The sequence below is a fragment of the Haliaeetus leucocephalus genome, unplaced genomic scaffold (assembly GCF_000737465.1).
Source record: "Haliaeetus leucocephalus isolate CR32 unplaced genomic scaffold, Haliaeetus_leucocephalus-4.0 Scaffold174, whole genome shotgun sequence".
In the NCBI taxonomy this organism is placed as follows: domain Eukaryota; kingdom Metazoa; phylum Chordata; class Aves; order Accipitriformes; family Accipitridae; genus Haliaeetus; species Haliaeetus leucocephalus.
In genome coordinates this window covers 143102-158643 of record NW_010972610.1, presented here as the reverse complement: position 1 = coordinate 158643, position 15542 = coordinate 143102, and the positions used below count along the sequence as shown (strand labels likewise).

At 45.5% G+C, this 15542-nt stretch overlaps 2 protein-coding genes across 2 annotated transcripts; one reads left to right on the top strand and one right to left on the bottom strand.

The window, feature by feature from the left end:
* The first annotated feature begins 451 nt into the window (after positions 1-451).
* MRPL17 (mitochondrial ribosomal protein L17) lies at positions 452-2557 on the top strand. Its single transcript, XM_010563963.1, has 4 exons — positions 452-626; positions 722-790; positions 895-1455; positions 2180-2557. The coding sequence occupies exons 1-3, from the start codon at positions 453-455 to the stop codon at positions 1165-1167; spliced, it is 516 nt and encodes a 171-aa protein (XP_010562265.1). The 5' UTR covers position 452; the 3' UTR covers positions 1168-1455; positions 2180-2557.
* A 1090-nt stretch (positions 2558-3647) lies between these two features.
* Positions 3648-13635, bottom strand: ARHGEF39 (Rho guanine nucleotide exchange factor (GEF) 39). The gene is made up of 8 exons (XM_010563962.1): positions 13482-13635; positions 12796-12890; positions 12282-12402; positions 11096-11214; positions 9436-9506; positions 8540-8668; positions 4701-4930; positions 3648-3763 (listed from the first exon to the last, which is right to left on the bottom strand). Exons 1-8 carry the CDS (start codon positions 13626-13628, stop codon positions 3671-3673), a joined length of 1005 nt encoding a protein of 334 aa, XP_010562264.1. The 5' UTR covers positions 13629-13635; the 3' UTR covers positions 3648-3670.
* Between the last annotated feature and the right edge of the window lie 1907 nt (positions 13636-15542).

Sequence of the window (15542 nt, the reverse complement as noted above, 5' to 3'; positions counted from 1 at the left end):
TACACCGCCGGGCTGGCCGCGGCGGGACAGGGCCGCACAGCCGCGGCAGATGGCGGCCGGCCCAGCCAGGTCACGGAACTACAACTCCCGGCATGCCCCGCGGCTCGCCCTCGCCCAGGATGCCCCTCGAGGCGCCCCCTCCCTTGCGCCTGCGCGCTGTGACGCCACCGAGGTGCGTCGAACACCCCTACCCGGGAGGCCGGGGGCCCGCTCCCGGGCCGGCCCCGGCTTCCCTGCCCCGTTCAGACCTCTCGGTACGCGGCTCCGGGCTCCGCTTCCCGCCGAGCCCCGCGGCGGCCCTCTGCCCCTGCTGCTCTATCCAGCAGCAGCCGGTCGTGCCGGCGCGTAGGGGCGAACTACAACTCCCGGCGTGCTGCGCGGCTCGGGGCGCGGGGGCTGCCGGGACGCGCTTCCCGCAGTGCCCGGGCGGCGGCGGCGGCTGAGGCGGTGGGATGCGGTTGTCGGTGGCGGCCGCTATCTCGCACGGGCGAGTGCACCGGCGGTTTGGGCTGGGCCCGCGCTCGCGCCTCGACCTGCTGCGCAACCTCGTGACGGCGCTGGTGCGGCATGAGCGCATCGAGGCGCCCTGGGCGCGGGCCGATGAGATGAGGGGCTACGCCGAACGGGTGAGCGGCCGGGCCTCACCGGGACGGGGACGGGGACGGGGGAAGCGGCGGGCGGCCGAGGGACCCTAACGACTCTGCCTCCTTCCTCCCCGCAGCTCATCGAGTACGCCAAGCTGGGGGACGCCAACGAGCGCGCCATGCGCATGGCGAATTTCTGGCTGACGGTAAGTACGCCACCACCCCCCCACCCCAAATTCCTCCTTGTGTGTCCCCGTCGTCCCCCACCCACCCCAGCCGTGGTGCTGGAGCTGAGCGTGCCACCCCGCAGGAGAAGGACCTCATCCACAAGCTGTTCAAGGTGCTGGCACCCCGGTTCCAGCCCCACCCCGGCAGCTACACTCGCCTGCTGCAGATCCCCAACCGGGATGGTCTTGATCGGGCAAAGATGGCGGTCATCGAGCTCAAGGGCAACCCTTTCCCACCGCTCATCTGCCCGCGCCGCGACACTGAGAAGACACTGATCAACCAGCTTCTGAAGGGCTACCGGCAGGACATGCAGCAGGCGGCAGCCCCCCAGACCCCCGAGGGCACCCCTGTCTAGGCATCCCCCTCTCTGCCCTGAGGGGGACCCCGTGCCTGCGCAGGGATGGGGCTTGGCCTGAGCTGCCCACGCACCAGCCAGCTTGTCGCCATCCTGGAGCACAGGAATGGAGGATGTCCTGGGAGGTCTGAAGGTTGATTACTAACCATGGGTTGCCATGACAGGGACGCAAGCTCAAGGTTTACTTGTTTCATCCTGTAGTCTGAATAAAGACTCAGCAAGAGAAGGAAATCAAGCTGGGAACCCTAATGGTTGATACTCTCTGTGTAAATAAACTCTGTTCAGAAAGTGAGTTTGAGTCTATTTATTTGGATTATAGTCCTGTGCACATGAGTTAGTAGCTTATTGCAGCAAAGACTGGGTTTGTTATAGCTTCTGGTCCAACAGCCCTACTCTCTGGGGCAGTGTCTCCGCTTCACTGTGACAGAGCTACAGTGTTTCTAGAAGCCGGTGTGCAGCCTTTCACGGTGGGAAATTCAGTGAAAAATCAAGCTGGTTTTGCTGTTTAAGAAGCACTGAATGCAAATGGGATGGTAGCACAGAGATAAGTCTTAAAAGAGGCAGTACCAAAGGGACTTGTGTTATAATAAGGAGGCAATGGGGGCAGGAATAATAGTAGTCTCTACTGAGAGCTTGGTAGACATCTCAGCCTCAGACATAAGCTTGCAAGAAATAGATGTATTATCCTATAAGACCAAAAAAGGGTAGTAGCAGAACTTTTTCAGAGTGATACAACTACTGGGAGATGAGAAACTTAAGTTGCTAGCTTTGTCTTTTATTTCAAGTACCACTAGTACTTGGAAGTCCTAACTGTAGCTGGGGGAAGGCGGGGGGCAGGAAACAACCAAACCACCAGACATGTTGGGTTCCTTCCTCCCTCCTAAGTTTCACAAACTTAAGACAAATGAATGGTCTTACATAGCAAGTTAGCTGTATGGAAAGACCGAAAAAAAAAACCCCAAACCCACCAAGCGATGTTAAAGAACTTAAAATGTGGTAATTCTCTTTTCAGGACGTGTACCTCACACACTACCACTTCTGTTTTAATTAATTCCAGTGCGAAATTAAAGATGTGTGGTACTGTTTAAGGAAGAAGAAACAAGAGTCAAACTACCAAGAAATCAGTGTTCAGGCAGCCCTTAATTTTTATGTTTCTAATAACCTTGAAACTGCCCTCTTTGCAGTTGACCTAGCATCTTGTTCAAACAGATGTTTTCCCACTCCATAGAAGAGATGAACCAAACTGCCATTGCTGCAGAGCTTCCACATTATTAAAAGTCCATGTTGAGGCTTTAATGAAATACTCAAGAGTAATACCTTATCTATATTTGTTCCTTAAATTGGTCTTTCAACCTAGTAAACTGAACCCCAGCACATTACCAGTAATTAATGACCCAGAATGCTGACCACAGCCCTCTGGAGATCTTCCCTGTGCTTCAGGAGCAGAAGTGCTGTCCAGGCTTTTCACTGCAGCATTTCAAAGCATACCTTGAAGGCAAAGGTGAGTGCTGTTTCGTATGCATAATCTTGGGATTCAGATTGGAAATGTGAATGCTGTTTGATAAGTGTAAATCTACGTTACCTACCAGTTTGTTTCAGATAGTTCAGTAGATTAACTTTCCAGTGGGATTGATGAGAAACTGAGAGGTAGGACTTTAACCACTGAATCATTTTCCCTTGATCTGCCCACCCGTCACTTTCTTGGAGGAGGAAGGACAATAACTGTCAAACTATTTTTGTAGAAAACTCAAGGATATGAATGATAAAAATATGTCAAGGAAGGAAGATGGCTGTGGCCCTGTAGCACTAGCTGAAAATATGGTGTTATGCTCATGTTACTATTATCCAAAATACCTGTTTTGATCAAAGGACCCAGAAGCAAGAACAGGTAGATACACATGTAGACAAATAAATGGGAAAACACTGACTTAGAAAGACAGTTGGATAAAAACATTTAATAAGGGAAGCAAGTCAGGCTTTATTCTGCTTGTCCTTTAATAACCTGAGGGAAAAAAAGTGTAGAAAGCTAGAAGCTTCTAAGCTAAGTTGGGGAAAATTCTTGATACAGATTTTTTTATATACAAATCCTTAGTGCGCATACCTATTTATTGCAATATCTGTATAAGATTAGGACAGCCGACAAAACATTCATAACCTCACAAGCACAGGGTGTAATCTCTCTAAATGCAATTCTCCTACTATAAGTCCTTGAACATTTCTTAAGGTTGTGTAGACTTCTACACCAAGAGGGGCGGTTGTCCTGCAGGTCTGTCTTGTACTCAGGTGTGTCAGGCTTTCAGCTGCCTGTAGAGGAAAACAAAGGGGAAGTTTACTGTTAATACACTAAATCCGTTCTTACTATTCCCTTGTATCCTGGCTGCCAGTCAGGTCTTCTCTATCAGCCTTATAACCATGTAATACATGTAAATACACAGGTCCATATGATCAATTTTTATGTTCTGCCCCCTTCCCTCAGCCCCTTCCACCTCTGGAAATTAGATGCCTACCTGACTGCAGCTGTGAGACTCTGATACCAGTCATGAATATCTTGTTGTTCGCTGGACATCAACAACAGTGTCTTGTGTGGAAAGGAAAGCTGAAAGGCAAACAGAATCTGGTGCCACTCTATGGCATTCCTTGCCAAGGCAGCAACTCTGCTAAAAGGAGAACTATCACCACTGAACTCAACTTTGGCCTGCGTGCCAATTTCCACCATTTTCTTTCCCAGATAGAAAAATTTAGCATTGGTACTAGGAGAAGCTAGGGGCTGGACAGTACAGATCAAGTGCCAGTCTTGTCCATTCCTTCCAGCCACAGATGACAGCTCACTTTGACTTCATAGGGTGTTTGCAAGTGGGCAAAACAGTTCTTGGCAGCCCTTCATCCAGTTTTCTCCCATATTGCAAGCTGCCCGTAGGGGTCCTTCCACTACCACTACCTACAGATCACAGCTCTCCCAAAGCATCTTCCCTGTCGTAGCTGACAAGGAATGGGCTAACACAGCTTCCAGGTGCTGCAGCCTAGGAAGACCCAACTTGAAACCCCTACTAAGGCATCAGTCCCAGCCAAACACCCTGCAGCCCTCAGGGAGTTAGATGCACAAGCAATGTCTGTTGTGATAATACCCACATCTTTTCATATTGTCTGTTTTTCAAGGTTTTCTATAAGCTCAGTCCATAGTCAATGTAATACTATGTATTCATTGTCACATGACAGTGGGGCTGTCCCGTCCCTCCCAAACATGTGGGTCTGATGAGGGCATGTCACAGGCTTATCGGACCCTCCTCACCTGAACTAAGTGAGGCAACCAGCAGCCTGTACCCCAGAGTGCTCAGGAGGGCCTACACCATGAAGGGAAAAGGACCTGCATCCCTCAAGAAGAGAAGGGTTGCCCTAACTCAGACCAGTTGATTGCCTTTACCGTTGTCACCACTCTCATCATCTCAGTCCTGCTGCTGCTAAGACAGCTAAAGACCTGCTTTGCAGGTCTGACCCCAGGGATGTTTCTCACAGGCAGAACCTGGAAGACTTACACTGAGGAGCCCTCCCTGGCTCTGCGTGTGGCCGAACACTTTATCCACTACGCACTGGTGAAGTGGGTAGACAGCCTGGCATGCCAATTTGTTCGAGTTCAGCGGGTGCAGTGGGTGGCAGGGCTTTGTTGCAATAAAGATATCAGAAAAAAGGAAGAACATCCTGCGCTTCAGTTCTTCTCCCTTTGAAGGCACCACCAAAAGCCAGCCTTCCCGGATATACCAGCGCCCTAGGCATGCAAGGGAAATAAAGACAGTTGTCAGATCATCACTAGCAAAAATAAAAAAAAAAAAAAAGAAAAAAAAAAGGATGTAATGAGACAAACAGGAATACAGTGAGCTGACGTTGTAAGTTACCATGTTCTACATCAATTCCAGCCACTACAAGGCACTGAGTATCAGCTGGGGCCAGCTCACCAGCATTGATAGCACCCATGCAGAAGCAGTAATTAGCCCAAAACCTTTAGTATATGAGGAGCAGACTGAATATGTTATAAATCTGTGTTAAGAGGATATAATGATATGCAAGTCCGTTTAAAGAAACCAGAACAGAAACATGGTTTGAAAACGGTATGTGTACCTTTAAATTAACATAAGCCTTCAGAAAACACACCATGAACTATCCTGAATTGCATTGCCCAGTTGTTTGTCATTAGTGATGAAACAGAAGTTAGTTTAAGCTTTGAACAGTTATTATTTTTTCCCTTGTTTTGTTTGCTTGTGCATGCCAATTAAAGAAAAACTTTCACAGGTCATCTAACTATATACAGACCTCCAGTAGTTAACAGATTACAGAATGCAGATTTCTGTTCTAACAAGAAGACAGCAAAGGGGATACAAACCAACATATTAAAAGGCAGGTCTGAATAGGCAGCCTTGCCAACCTTCTCCTACAGAATAGGGTCCAGTGTCCTCTACCCATGAAATGAATTGCAATTAAAAAAATAGGCAGAGAAATAAGCAGGAAAAAAAATCAGAACAATTTGATAAACCTACCTGTAAGCAGTAATAAGAAAAACAGCATCTACACAAAATGGAATAATTAAAGCAGTGCCTCCAACTAGAAGGGTTATTATACAAGATAGCCATCAACTCATGGGAATTATGAAGACACTTGCCAGTAAGATTACTTACAAAAATTGAAAGCCATAATAAGGTATTGCCATCTGGCCTGGTCTGGGAAACACCTGCCAGAGAATTTCAGCCACTGTTTTTTGTGCTTTAGCTTCTGGCTGAGCTAGTAAGTACCTTTTAGAAAACAAGACAATTTTGTTTTAATTATGGGTTGTGTCTTTCTTAGTATGCTACAGTCACAAAACAGAGGCAAGTGAATTCCTGCTTAGCTTACTCCACAGGAACCACTCTTATCTGAATAAGAAACTGAGAAAGAAAAGGGCAAGGTGCAGGAATCAGTCGTAGTTTAAAAAACAAATGGAAGGAAGGTGTCAGCAGCATGGGGCTGGACTGGGAACTGTTTCCCTCAGGCTGAGCTGTGATCAGACTCCCTGGCACACAGTCTGAGCTGGACTATGCTGGAAGTCTTGGGATATAGATCCGTGTTCAGGATTTCTAAAGGCATGTGATTTAGGAAATTCTTGGGAAAGAAGGGCAAGGAAATACCCCTAGGGAAGCTAGGCATGACAGAACAGTGTGCTATGTTAAGGAGGAAGTTCTGGCTAGGGCAGTATTTGCCCTATATATGGAAGGCAGCAAGGAAAGCAGGGTCTCTTTTCATTGGGAGCAGTACATCTCAGATACACTGCCAAATGTGAGATACCCACTACAAAGCTATCCCTTTTCTCTGAATCTATAGCATTCTGTTTTCTCACCTCTTCCCTCCTAGTAACAGGATGCAATCTTAACAGTTCTGCAAAAGCTAGCTTGTCTCTGGAAAGCTGACCCAAAACTAGCAAGCCCCAGCTGCCTCTTACCTTCTGATTCTCACATCCAATAGTACCTATTTTACTTCAGCTAATGGAAAACACAAGCACCACAATTCTCTGTCCCAGATAACTGAAAGGTGTCTATACACCCTCAACACTTGTCCTACTATGTGTTTCAGAATATTTGGAGACCAAAAAAAAAAACAAGTGGACCCTATGCTCTTTCAAATGACAGTCATTTCTGATGTAGCTATACTGTTTGGGGGTGGGGTTTTTTTGGCATGGGGTTATCTTACTAGTTCTGTCATTCAGAGTAACTGATTTACCTTTTTACTTGTGCACTACCCCTATGTGTCCAGACACTCCCACACATGCTCATGCTCAGTATAAACAGAGCACACCTGTGTTAGCTCCCTTTGAGCTAGCATCACCAAAAGGATTCTAAGAATGGGAAAGAGAATTGTAAATTAATCTGCCCATTGACTAAGCATCTTTGAGAATAACTTCTGATAAATAATCTCTTTTTCTACCTGTGCTGGTTTTGGCTGGGATAGCGTTAATTTTCTTCATAGTAGCTTGGATGGAGTTATGTTCTGGAACTGTGCTGAAAACAGCATTGACAACACAGGGACGTTTTAGTAATTGCTGAGCAGTGCTTACACAGCATCAAAGTCTTTTCTGCTCCTCACACCACCCCACCCGCGAGCAGGCTGGGGATGCACGAGAAATTGTGGGGGGACACAGCTGGGACAGCTGACCCCAACTGACCAGAGGGGTATTCCACACCATATGATGTCATGCTCAGCAATAAAAGCCGGGAGAAGAAGGGGAGGACATTCAGAGTGATGGCGTTTGTCTTCCTAAGTAACTGTTACACGTGATGGAGCCCTGCTTTCCGGGAGATGGCTGAACACCTGCCTGCCCATGGGAAGTGGTGAATGAATTCCTTGTTTCGCTTTGCTTGCGCATGCGGCTTTTGTTTTATCTGTTAAACTGGTTTTATCTGTTAAACTGTTTTTATCTCAACCCTTAAGCTTTCTCACTTTTAGTCTTCAGATTCTCTCCCCCATCCCACTGGGGGATGTTTTTTTCCCCAAAATCCACATATATGAATTACAGCCACATTCACAAGTACCTGGAGGTGTGTCTTAGAGACCTTTAGACACAGTGACTTTAACATTCCTCTCCAGCTGCAGCACTGTTTCTAGATGACTTCTGCAATAGCAGTGTTTAGTGAGGGCACAGGTGAAGCCCCAAGTGGCCAATTCAAAATTGCCCAAACTGGAGACATTTCTCACAATATTTCATACGTAGCTTGTAGTGTACTCTGGGCATGGAGAGCACCCAGTCACACAAGATGTCATAAAGATCCAATTAGATGATCCTACATGCCAGTGGCTGTGACTTTATATATCTCAGCTATTGACACAAATACTGTGATTTCTGGCACAGCTTAACCCTGCAGATAAAAGAAGATTCCTCATCTATAGGGTGTGAGCAGAAGTCCATGAAGCTTGTAGCTTAAGGTAAAAAATAGGACAATCCTTGGGTCCTTGACACTCAGAAATCTAAGGTTCCTGCAATGGAGGAGGGACAACTCCATTACTCAAGCTCGTCCAAAATTACTTAATGTCTGTCTTTCACCCAGGACTTACACTCCTGACCTCCTTGGGTTCCTGTGACTAACTTTCTGACTACGTCATCACCTCCTCCTATCTGAGCATAAAGCAATTAAGCTGCTCTTTATCCTTCCTAAAACATTCTTAATTTAAAAAAATAAAAAAAAAAAAAGGTGCCTGAAATACTTACTAGTTACATTCCTTCAACACCTATCTATGGAATCTGGGCCAGCAGGGGAAAAAATGGTTAATAGGAGTACAGTCAGAGATAAAGGCAAGCATACCTCCAGTTATCTTAGCTTGGCAGAAGAAAACCAGAACTGTCAATAAGACCCACCTGGAGTCAACACCTGAGTCTTCTGGCCTTTAAGCAGTTTCTGAACCCGAAGTAGCTGCAGTGAGTTCTCTCTCTTACGAACTGTGTCTTGGACCCACCGAGATACCTCAGAAATGGATTTCACAACCTCTGAAATTATAGCAGCATATTCTGAGGTTATCACAATTGAGTATGTATTACATCTTACCTATTTTGCTGTGAAAAGATAAGATGCAATTAAGAAGCAAATGTTTTAAACCAAGTATCAACAACAGATTTATTCACTAATTTCAGCAGGAGATTGGACTAGATGACCTCCAGAGGCCTCTCTCCAACCAACACTTTTGTGGTTCTAGAAAATATTTATTTGTCAATGAAACATTAGACAGAGGTTTTGGAAGGAAACACAGGAAAAATGCCCCACAAGTGGTGTTAACTGCAATAAATATGACATGTAGGACATGAATTATCCTAGCAAATGGTTTGGGTTGGAAAGAACCTTTAAAGATCATCTAGTCCAACCACCCCTGCCATGGGCAGAAACATTTTTCACTAGATCACGTTGCTCAAAGTCCTGTCCAACCTGACTTTGAACACTTCCAGTGATGGGCATCAACAACTTCCCTGAGCAACCTTTTCCAGTGTCTCATCACCCTCACTGTAAAAAATAGAGCTGCCATTTCTCCAACCTAACCCCTAGGCCACTTTCCTCGTCAGTTACTCTACAATTCTATTCCCAATGTGTTCTTGGGGACATCTTGATCAAGATGGAGAAGGGAAATAGTAATCCACTAGAACCCCGGAGAGAAGAAGATTTTTTTCTTCTCGTGGAAGTAGACAGAAGACGAGAATCCAAATATTATTAGCAAGGAGGCTAACACTGATTAAAGTGCCAGCATCTACAGAAGGAATCATACTTTCAAGTTTCTTGTACTCAGCACTGTCCGGGCTGGTGTTCTCCAGCAGGTCTCTGAGGAAATGCTTGTACCTAAGATAGAGAGAGCAGGTTTATTCCACGAAAAGATACTGGGAACAGCGGCATCTCCTATTAGTGACAGAATGATGAACAACACTCCACCAGGTGATGGAGTACACACCTCTAAGTCTAACCAAGCAGCTTTTGGTCACAATTCTTTGATCACATTCATTTTATCTTCAAATTTGTCAACTAAATTAACCCAAGTATTTTATACACTCGCAAGCCTTTGGCATTTCCTGGGGATCTGATAAAAGCAACATCACAAATTAAGTTCAGGAGACTCTCTTAGCATTCACATAAAAATGCCTTCAGTAACAGAAAATTTCTCTTTGACCTATTTTTCTTTTTTTATATCTGAATGGTAGCATTCGTACCATGTTTCCTGCCCACACAAGAAAATAAAGGCATTTCTATAAGAACTAGGAGGCGCCTTTTCCTTTTTTCCTCTCCAGTCTTTATCGGAAAGGATCAGACGCCTACAAATGCTTTCTCCCAATAAAGTCAAACTATTTTCAGTCTGAAATGACAGAAGAAATATGACATTGAATAGATTAATGGACTGGCAGAAGTCACATGACCTGCAGTATATGTAACAGAGTTTTGAAGAAACTTGAACATGAAAGAGTGATTAATGAAAAAATTAGACCTTCTGTTAAAAAGCCTCCATTTTTCCAAACAGTTGGACAACAACATACATACTGCTATTCTACAAATTTAAAGGAACGATCCAAAGAATTACAGTAAAAAGAAAGCTTACATTTATATCTGCCAAGCTATAAAAATGTTACATAAAGCTACCTCAAAGACTGTGGTATGCTTACTCTGAGTTATTTTCAAAGAAACGAGGCTCTCAGTCTCTCAAATTTGGTTTAGTGAGGATAAGGCCATCGTTGAAGAGCAGCTACTTGATCTATAGCAGCAGCAGCTGGGTTCCCAGCAAACTACCTGCACTCTGTATTACCCACATGCCTTCCCCAAGAAAGGGCAGTCCTCGCCTCGTGCAGTCAGCCTGCCTCTTCAGAGGGGAGATGATGCCTCAAGGGGGAAATGCAGCAGTCCAGACTGGATTTGTCCAGGCTCAGACAACTGCAATAGGCACCAAATCTGGGTAAAGCATATGGCCCTGCTAATCAGAGAGGGGAGAAAATCACCCCCACATTCATTAATCTCATCTCTCTCCAAAAGCAACCATCTACAAGAGAGGACAGTCACAAAGCTCCAGGTCAGCAACCTGCACAAAAGCGGAGCGAGACCGTGTCTGGCAGAGAGCACCACTTTTGCAGCACTTCCCACAGCTTGCTTTTGTTCAGGGCCTAACTTCAGTAGCTGACTGAGATGATAGAAAGCCTCCACTTCAATTCTACCTGAGATCTAGAGGAAGGGCTTAGGAGCCAGGGCTAAACATAGCTACCTGTCTGCATCAACTCTCATCCATGTACACTGATTCCACTTTACAGGCACATCTTCAGGTCTGTTTCATTGCTGTCTGTATGCTTCGACACATTAAGCAACTTTACCTTCCATAGCAACCAAGAGACTGTTATGTTCCTTTTTCCCTTTTGTACTAACACCTCGAAGACTCAGAACTGCTTACTTACTGGTGCAGCCTCTGCAGGGGCAAAGGAAGCAGATCCTCTAGCTTTCGCCCTTGAAACTGAGGTCGAGTTTCCTGGAGTTTCTTAAACCGTCGGAATGACTTATTTTTTCTCAGTTGCTCCTGTGTGCAGCAGAAAAGGCATATAGTTTTGAGACTATAGAAAGATATATGTGGTCTAGTATGTACCAGAGCTTGGAACTCTTAAAACTCTTAAACTTAGAGTTTAGGACTCCAGCCCTAAACGCAACCATCAACAACTTCTTTTGTAGCCATAGGCGAGTAATTCCCTTTCTCCTGACCACCATTTCCCAGCAGGTAATGGAAGCAGCATCTTCTCTTTATACAGTCACATCAGTATAAAGCTAGTATACTCAGCAAATGGAAATAAAGTAAAAAAGGAAGACTGACTCAGATAGGAAAACAGGGAGTCCACCTGCGGCTTTTTGCCATTCATTTCAAGGCAAAGCAATGCAGCCCTGCATTCCCATCACCCCAAGGCAAGTATCCAAAATGGCTTTTCCTTTTGGGAAATCAATTGCATGAATACATGCATGCAAACAGAACAGAAGGGAAACATCCCAGTACATCCTGCAGCTGGGAACAAGCACAGACAAAAAAAAAAAGTAAGTCAGGTAGTTTAAATTCCAGATACAGCTCTCAGGACTTTGAAACAAAAATATATCCTTCTGAAATTTCTTGGAAGACAGGTTGTATTTGGAGAAGCTAAGTGGAAAGGAATAATTTTTCTTCCACCATAGAAAAAAAAATGGGAAGGAAAAGGAAATCCCACTGTTAGGATACAGTTAGTGGTAGTGGGAAAGACTAGGAGACCTGATAATTCTCCAGCAGGAGATCACTGTCCCCTAGTGTTCCCACTGAAAACTCTCCAGACTTGCCAGCCAAGGAGGAGTGGGAGTAAATACAGAACCCTGTTTGGGAAAGCAGTGCTCAGCCTATGCACATACATACACATACACCTGAAACAAGCTTCAAAGATCTGAAGCTCTGAAGTAGAGAAGTTTTCACCATTCTATTATGGAAGTAAGACTGAGAAAATAGCAGCAACCCAGAAAAAGGAAGAAAACTGATCACTCCAGAAACAGAAGAAAAAGGGAAGGATGTAGCTGTTTCACAGAATGGAGAAAGAGAGGAAAGAAAGAACATGAAGAATAATGGAGATTATTTACCTTCAAGGTTTTATTTGCCTGCTCCAAATTCTCAGCATAGTGGCCATAAAGCTCTAGATTCTGACAGAAATTTTCCAATCCTGGTCCCAAATTTCCTCTCTCCAGGTGAAGAGACAGAACACTGTGCACAAGGAGCAGAGAAAGCTCATGAGGGGTACATTACTGACAGCATTTTCACAGCTCCCTCTGATCTTCCTTTGTCAGCCTCCACCTCACATCTAGTTTCTCTGCCAAATACGTGCTTAGTGGTCACAGAGTAAGCTACAGAAAACACCCCTTAAAAATACCACAGAGCAGACTTACTGGGTTTAAACCACTATCCAGAGAGCAACTGGGCATCTGGATATGTGGATACAGATCAGCAGTTTCCTGGGTACACCTGCAAGTCCCACTAAGGCTAGCAGTACATGCCTGTTTTACAAGGCATTAGCTTTATTTTCTGAAATCTTACTTTCTCACCAATACAGGGTCCTCCCCATATAATTAGAAGAATCACGTCTGTGTGTTCACTTACTGGCTGGCTGAATATATGGATTCCAGGGGTCCAAATATGGTGTCCAAGACAGCAGGTTTCAGCGTCCCTTTGGCCTTTAAAATTGTCACAAAGAACTAAGTAGGAAAAAAGGAGACAATTTCAAACAGGTAAAATTCACAGGTCACTCAAAGGTTGTTTGTGGCACACAGAAACAAGAATTTGCAGCCTGCACACTCTTTACCTTGAAAGGATATAAAATATTGTGAATGCCTACGTAAGATATCTATCATCAGATGTAAGCCTTCTTGGTAACTTTGACCGTAACTGTAAACATGTGGAACAGCACTACAGCACTGATAGAGTCTAATTCAGTATTCCTAGACGCATCTGTTTTTCACCACCTTGTTCATAATCTATCTTTGTCTTGTCTGTGCCCCTACATTTCACACATCTCAGGCACCTTAAGGCAAGCCTGCTATATAATCAAAACTTAAAGATTTATGTCTGTGTACAGACCAAAGCCAAGGGACCAAAACCATGAGCTATCTGATATTTCAGAGGACGTAAACAAAAAAAAAACAACCCAAAAAACCTTTCAGCCCCAGCAGTTGTCCCATGCAGTAGGGATGTATTAAAGTCTTTCCCTCAACCCTTCCCCATGACAGCACAAATAAGTATGTGCTGCCTGAAGGTACCCACTTATCAGAAGGGGCCAAAATACTCACTGTGACCACCAAATCCAGCTGCTCAAGGTATTTGTGTTCAGTTTCCAGCAGCTCCTTGGCTGTCCGGCTCCGCTTTCTCTCCCAGCGAGCCCTCTGCTCTTCCACAGTGTTTGCTCCAGCCATAAACAGCGGGTATGAGGCACTCATGGCAGCCTCAGGGCTGATATACAGCAAGGTAACCGATCCTGAAGAGCCAAGAGTTGGACACACAACAAAAGAATAACCTATGCCACAGGGAAGGATTCTGAGCTACAAACTCTATGCTTTACTATGAAAGAAGGGAAGTCAGTTGCCAGCAACCGTTATTAAGTTTCCTTCTGCATTCCTCCCCACGGGTACAGGAGCCCTGTATCAACTGGAGGAACAGCATTAGGAAGACCAGACCGTGAAAGCAAAAGCAGTACCTTACAATATGTCTGTAAGCAAATCTCAAGTGTACAATCCCACTCACAAACCACAGCTTCTTGTGCTTTGCCCTGTTCTTCAATAAACCCAAGGAAGTTAGTGGGTGGAAGAGGTACTGTGGGTAGGAGTAGAAAACAGCCATAAGATATGTCTTGCAGCGGGAAGAGAGATATAGAAAGAGAGCACTCTTGCTTGTTTTCCCATGGAGGTTCCCAAGAAGAAAGCGGTTGGCATTATCATTTTCTAACAGTAGTTCATGGTTTCAGAAATGAGAGAGACTGAGCAACTACTGTGAATCACACTATGCCCTTATTAACCAGCTTAGCTGCTGTTCTCTTCTGCAAGAGCATCACAGTTTCATTACGGAGAAAAACACTCCCTGTTTTATCACCTTCTCTCAGAGAAAGGGGCATATGTTAGCAAAGCACCAGTTAAATATTGCTCTGCCTTTTGACCAAAAGGCAGTGCATGGTGTTGCACACTTGCCACAGCATGAAGTCTGCAATTTCGCTGGAAGCTGAGCTACCTCCACAAAAGTTCTGGCTCCCACATGGACGAGCTATACTAATACAGAAAGACATGTCATCATAGAGAGGGGAATTTGTCAAATACAGTCTTCTAGAGACATTTCAGCTATCTAAATCAACGTCTGAAACAAAAGTTTCACATCAAATGAGTACCAAGACTCATTTAATGAGTTAGCAAAAACCCAGATAGCTGAGGGACACGTGCAGTATGTTATAGCAGCAGGAGCTTCTCCAGAGGTTTATTCTCATATTCGCTCACGACACAACCACAAGCCTAGCTGAGGCCATGTCTTGGTCAAACAGGGCAGACCTGGCACCCCTGTGGATGGAGAGGCAGCACTGCAGGGAATACCGTGCAAGAGCTTAGCGTTAGCGTGCAGTTGCAAAGTACTCACCAATAAGACTAAAATGCTACCATTCACAGACCACCTTTAGCCAGGGTACATTGCAGTCATGATTTTCATTTTGCAGCCCAATTTCTTTTAACAAATAATAATTAAAAAAAAAGACAGACAAAAGAAGTTACGCCTGGTTTGACCATCTCCTACTCACGTAAAGCAGTACAAACACTCCCAACATACTGAATTAGGTTACATTCTGTCTCAGGTCCGTAGGGTGAGGGCTGCCTGGAGCCCAGGGGTAGATTACAAAATATTTCGCCTACAGGCAACAGAAGCACTCCAGCTTGCTTCTCTCTTCTCGGACTCAGAATAGAAACCACAGAACGCTTTCTGTCCAGTCAGCTCCCTTATGATGCCCCGCTAGAGACATTCCCTGCTCCATCTCTACGTTTCCCATTTCAAATATCCTCCCGTTGTTATCACAGCAGAGCCGCTCTTGATGCCTCAGGAGCGCTAACCACCCGGTGGGTGAGCTCCAAGGGTCACCCAGCTCCACGTTCCCACGACCGTGACTGCTGTGGAGGAGACCGCAGGAAGGCTCGGCCTCGGAGGTGGTTGCGGGGGGGCTTTTACCTCCTTCCCCCCTCCCGCTGCCTGCTTTAAACCGGCTCACCACCGCAGACAAGGAGACCTTCTACTCAAGGGGAGACTCGGCATGCACGCCTACACCCACCCGACCGACCGACCCCTGGGGCTGCCTCCTCGCCCCCAGCCCCGCGTAGGGCCAC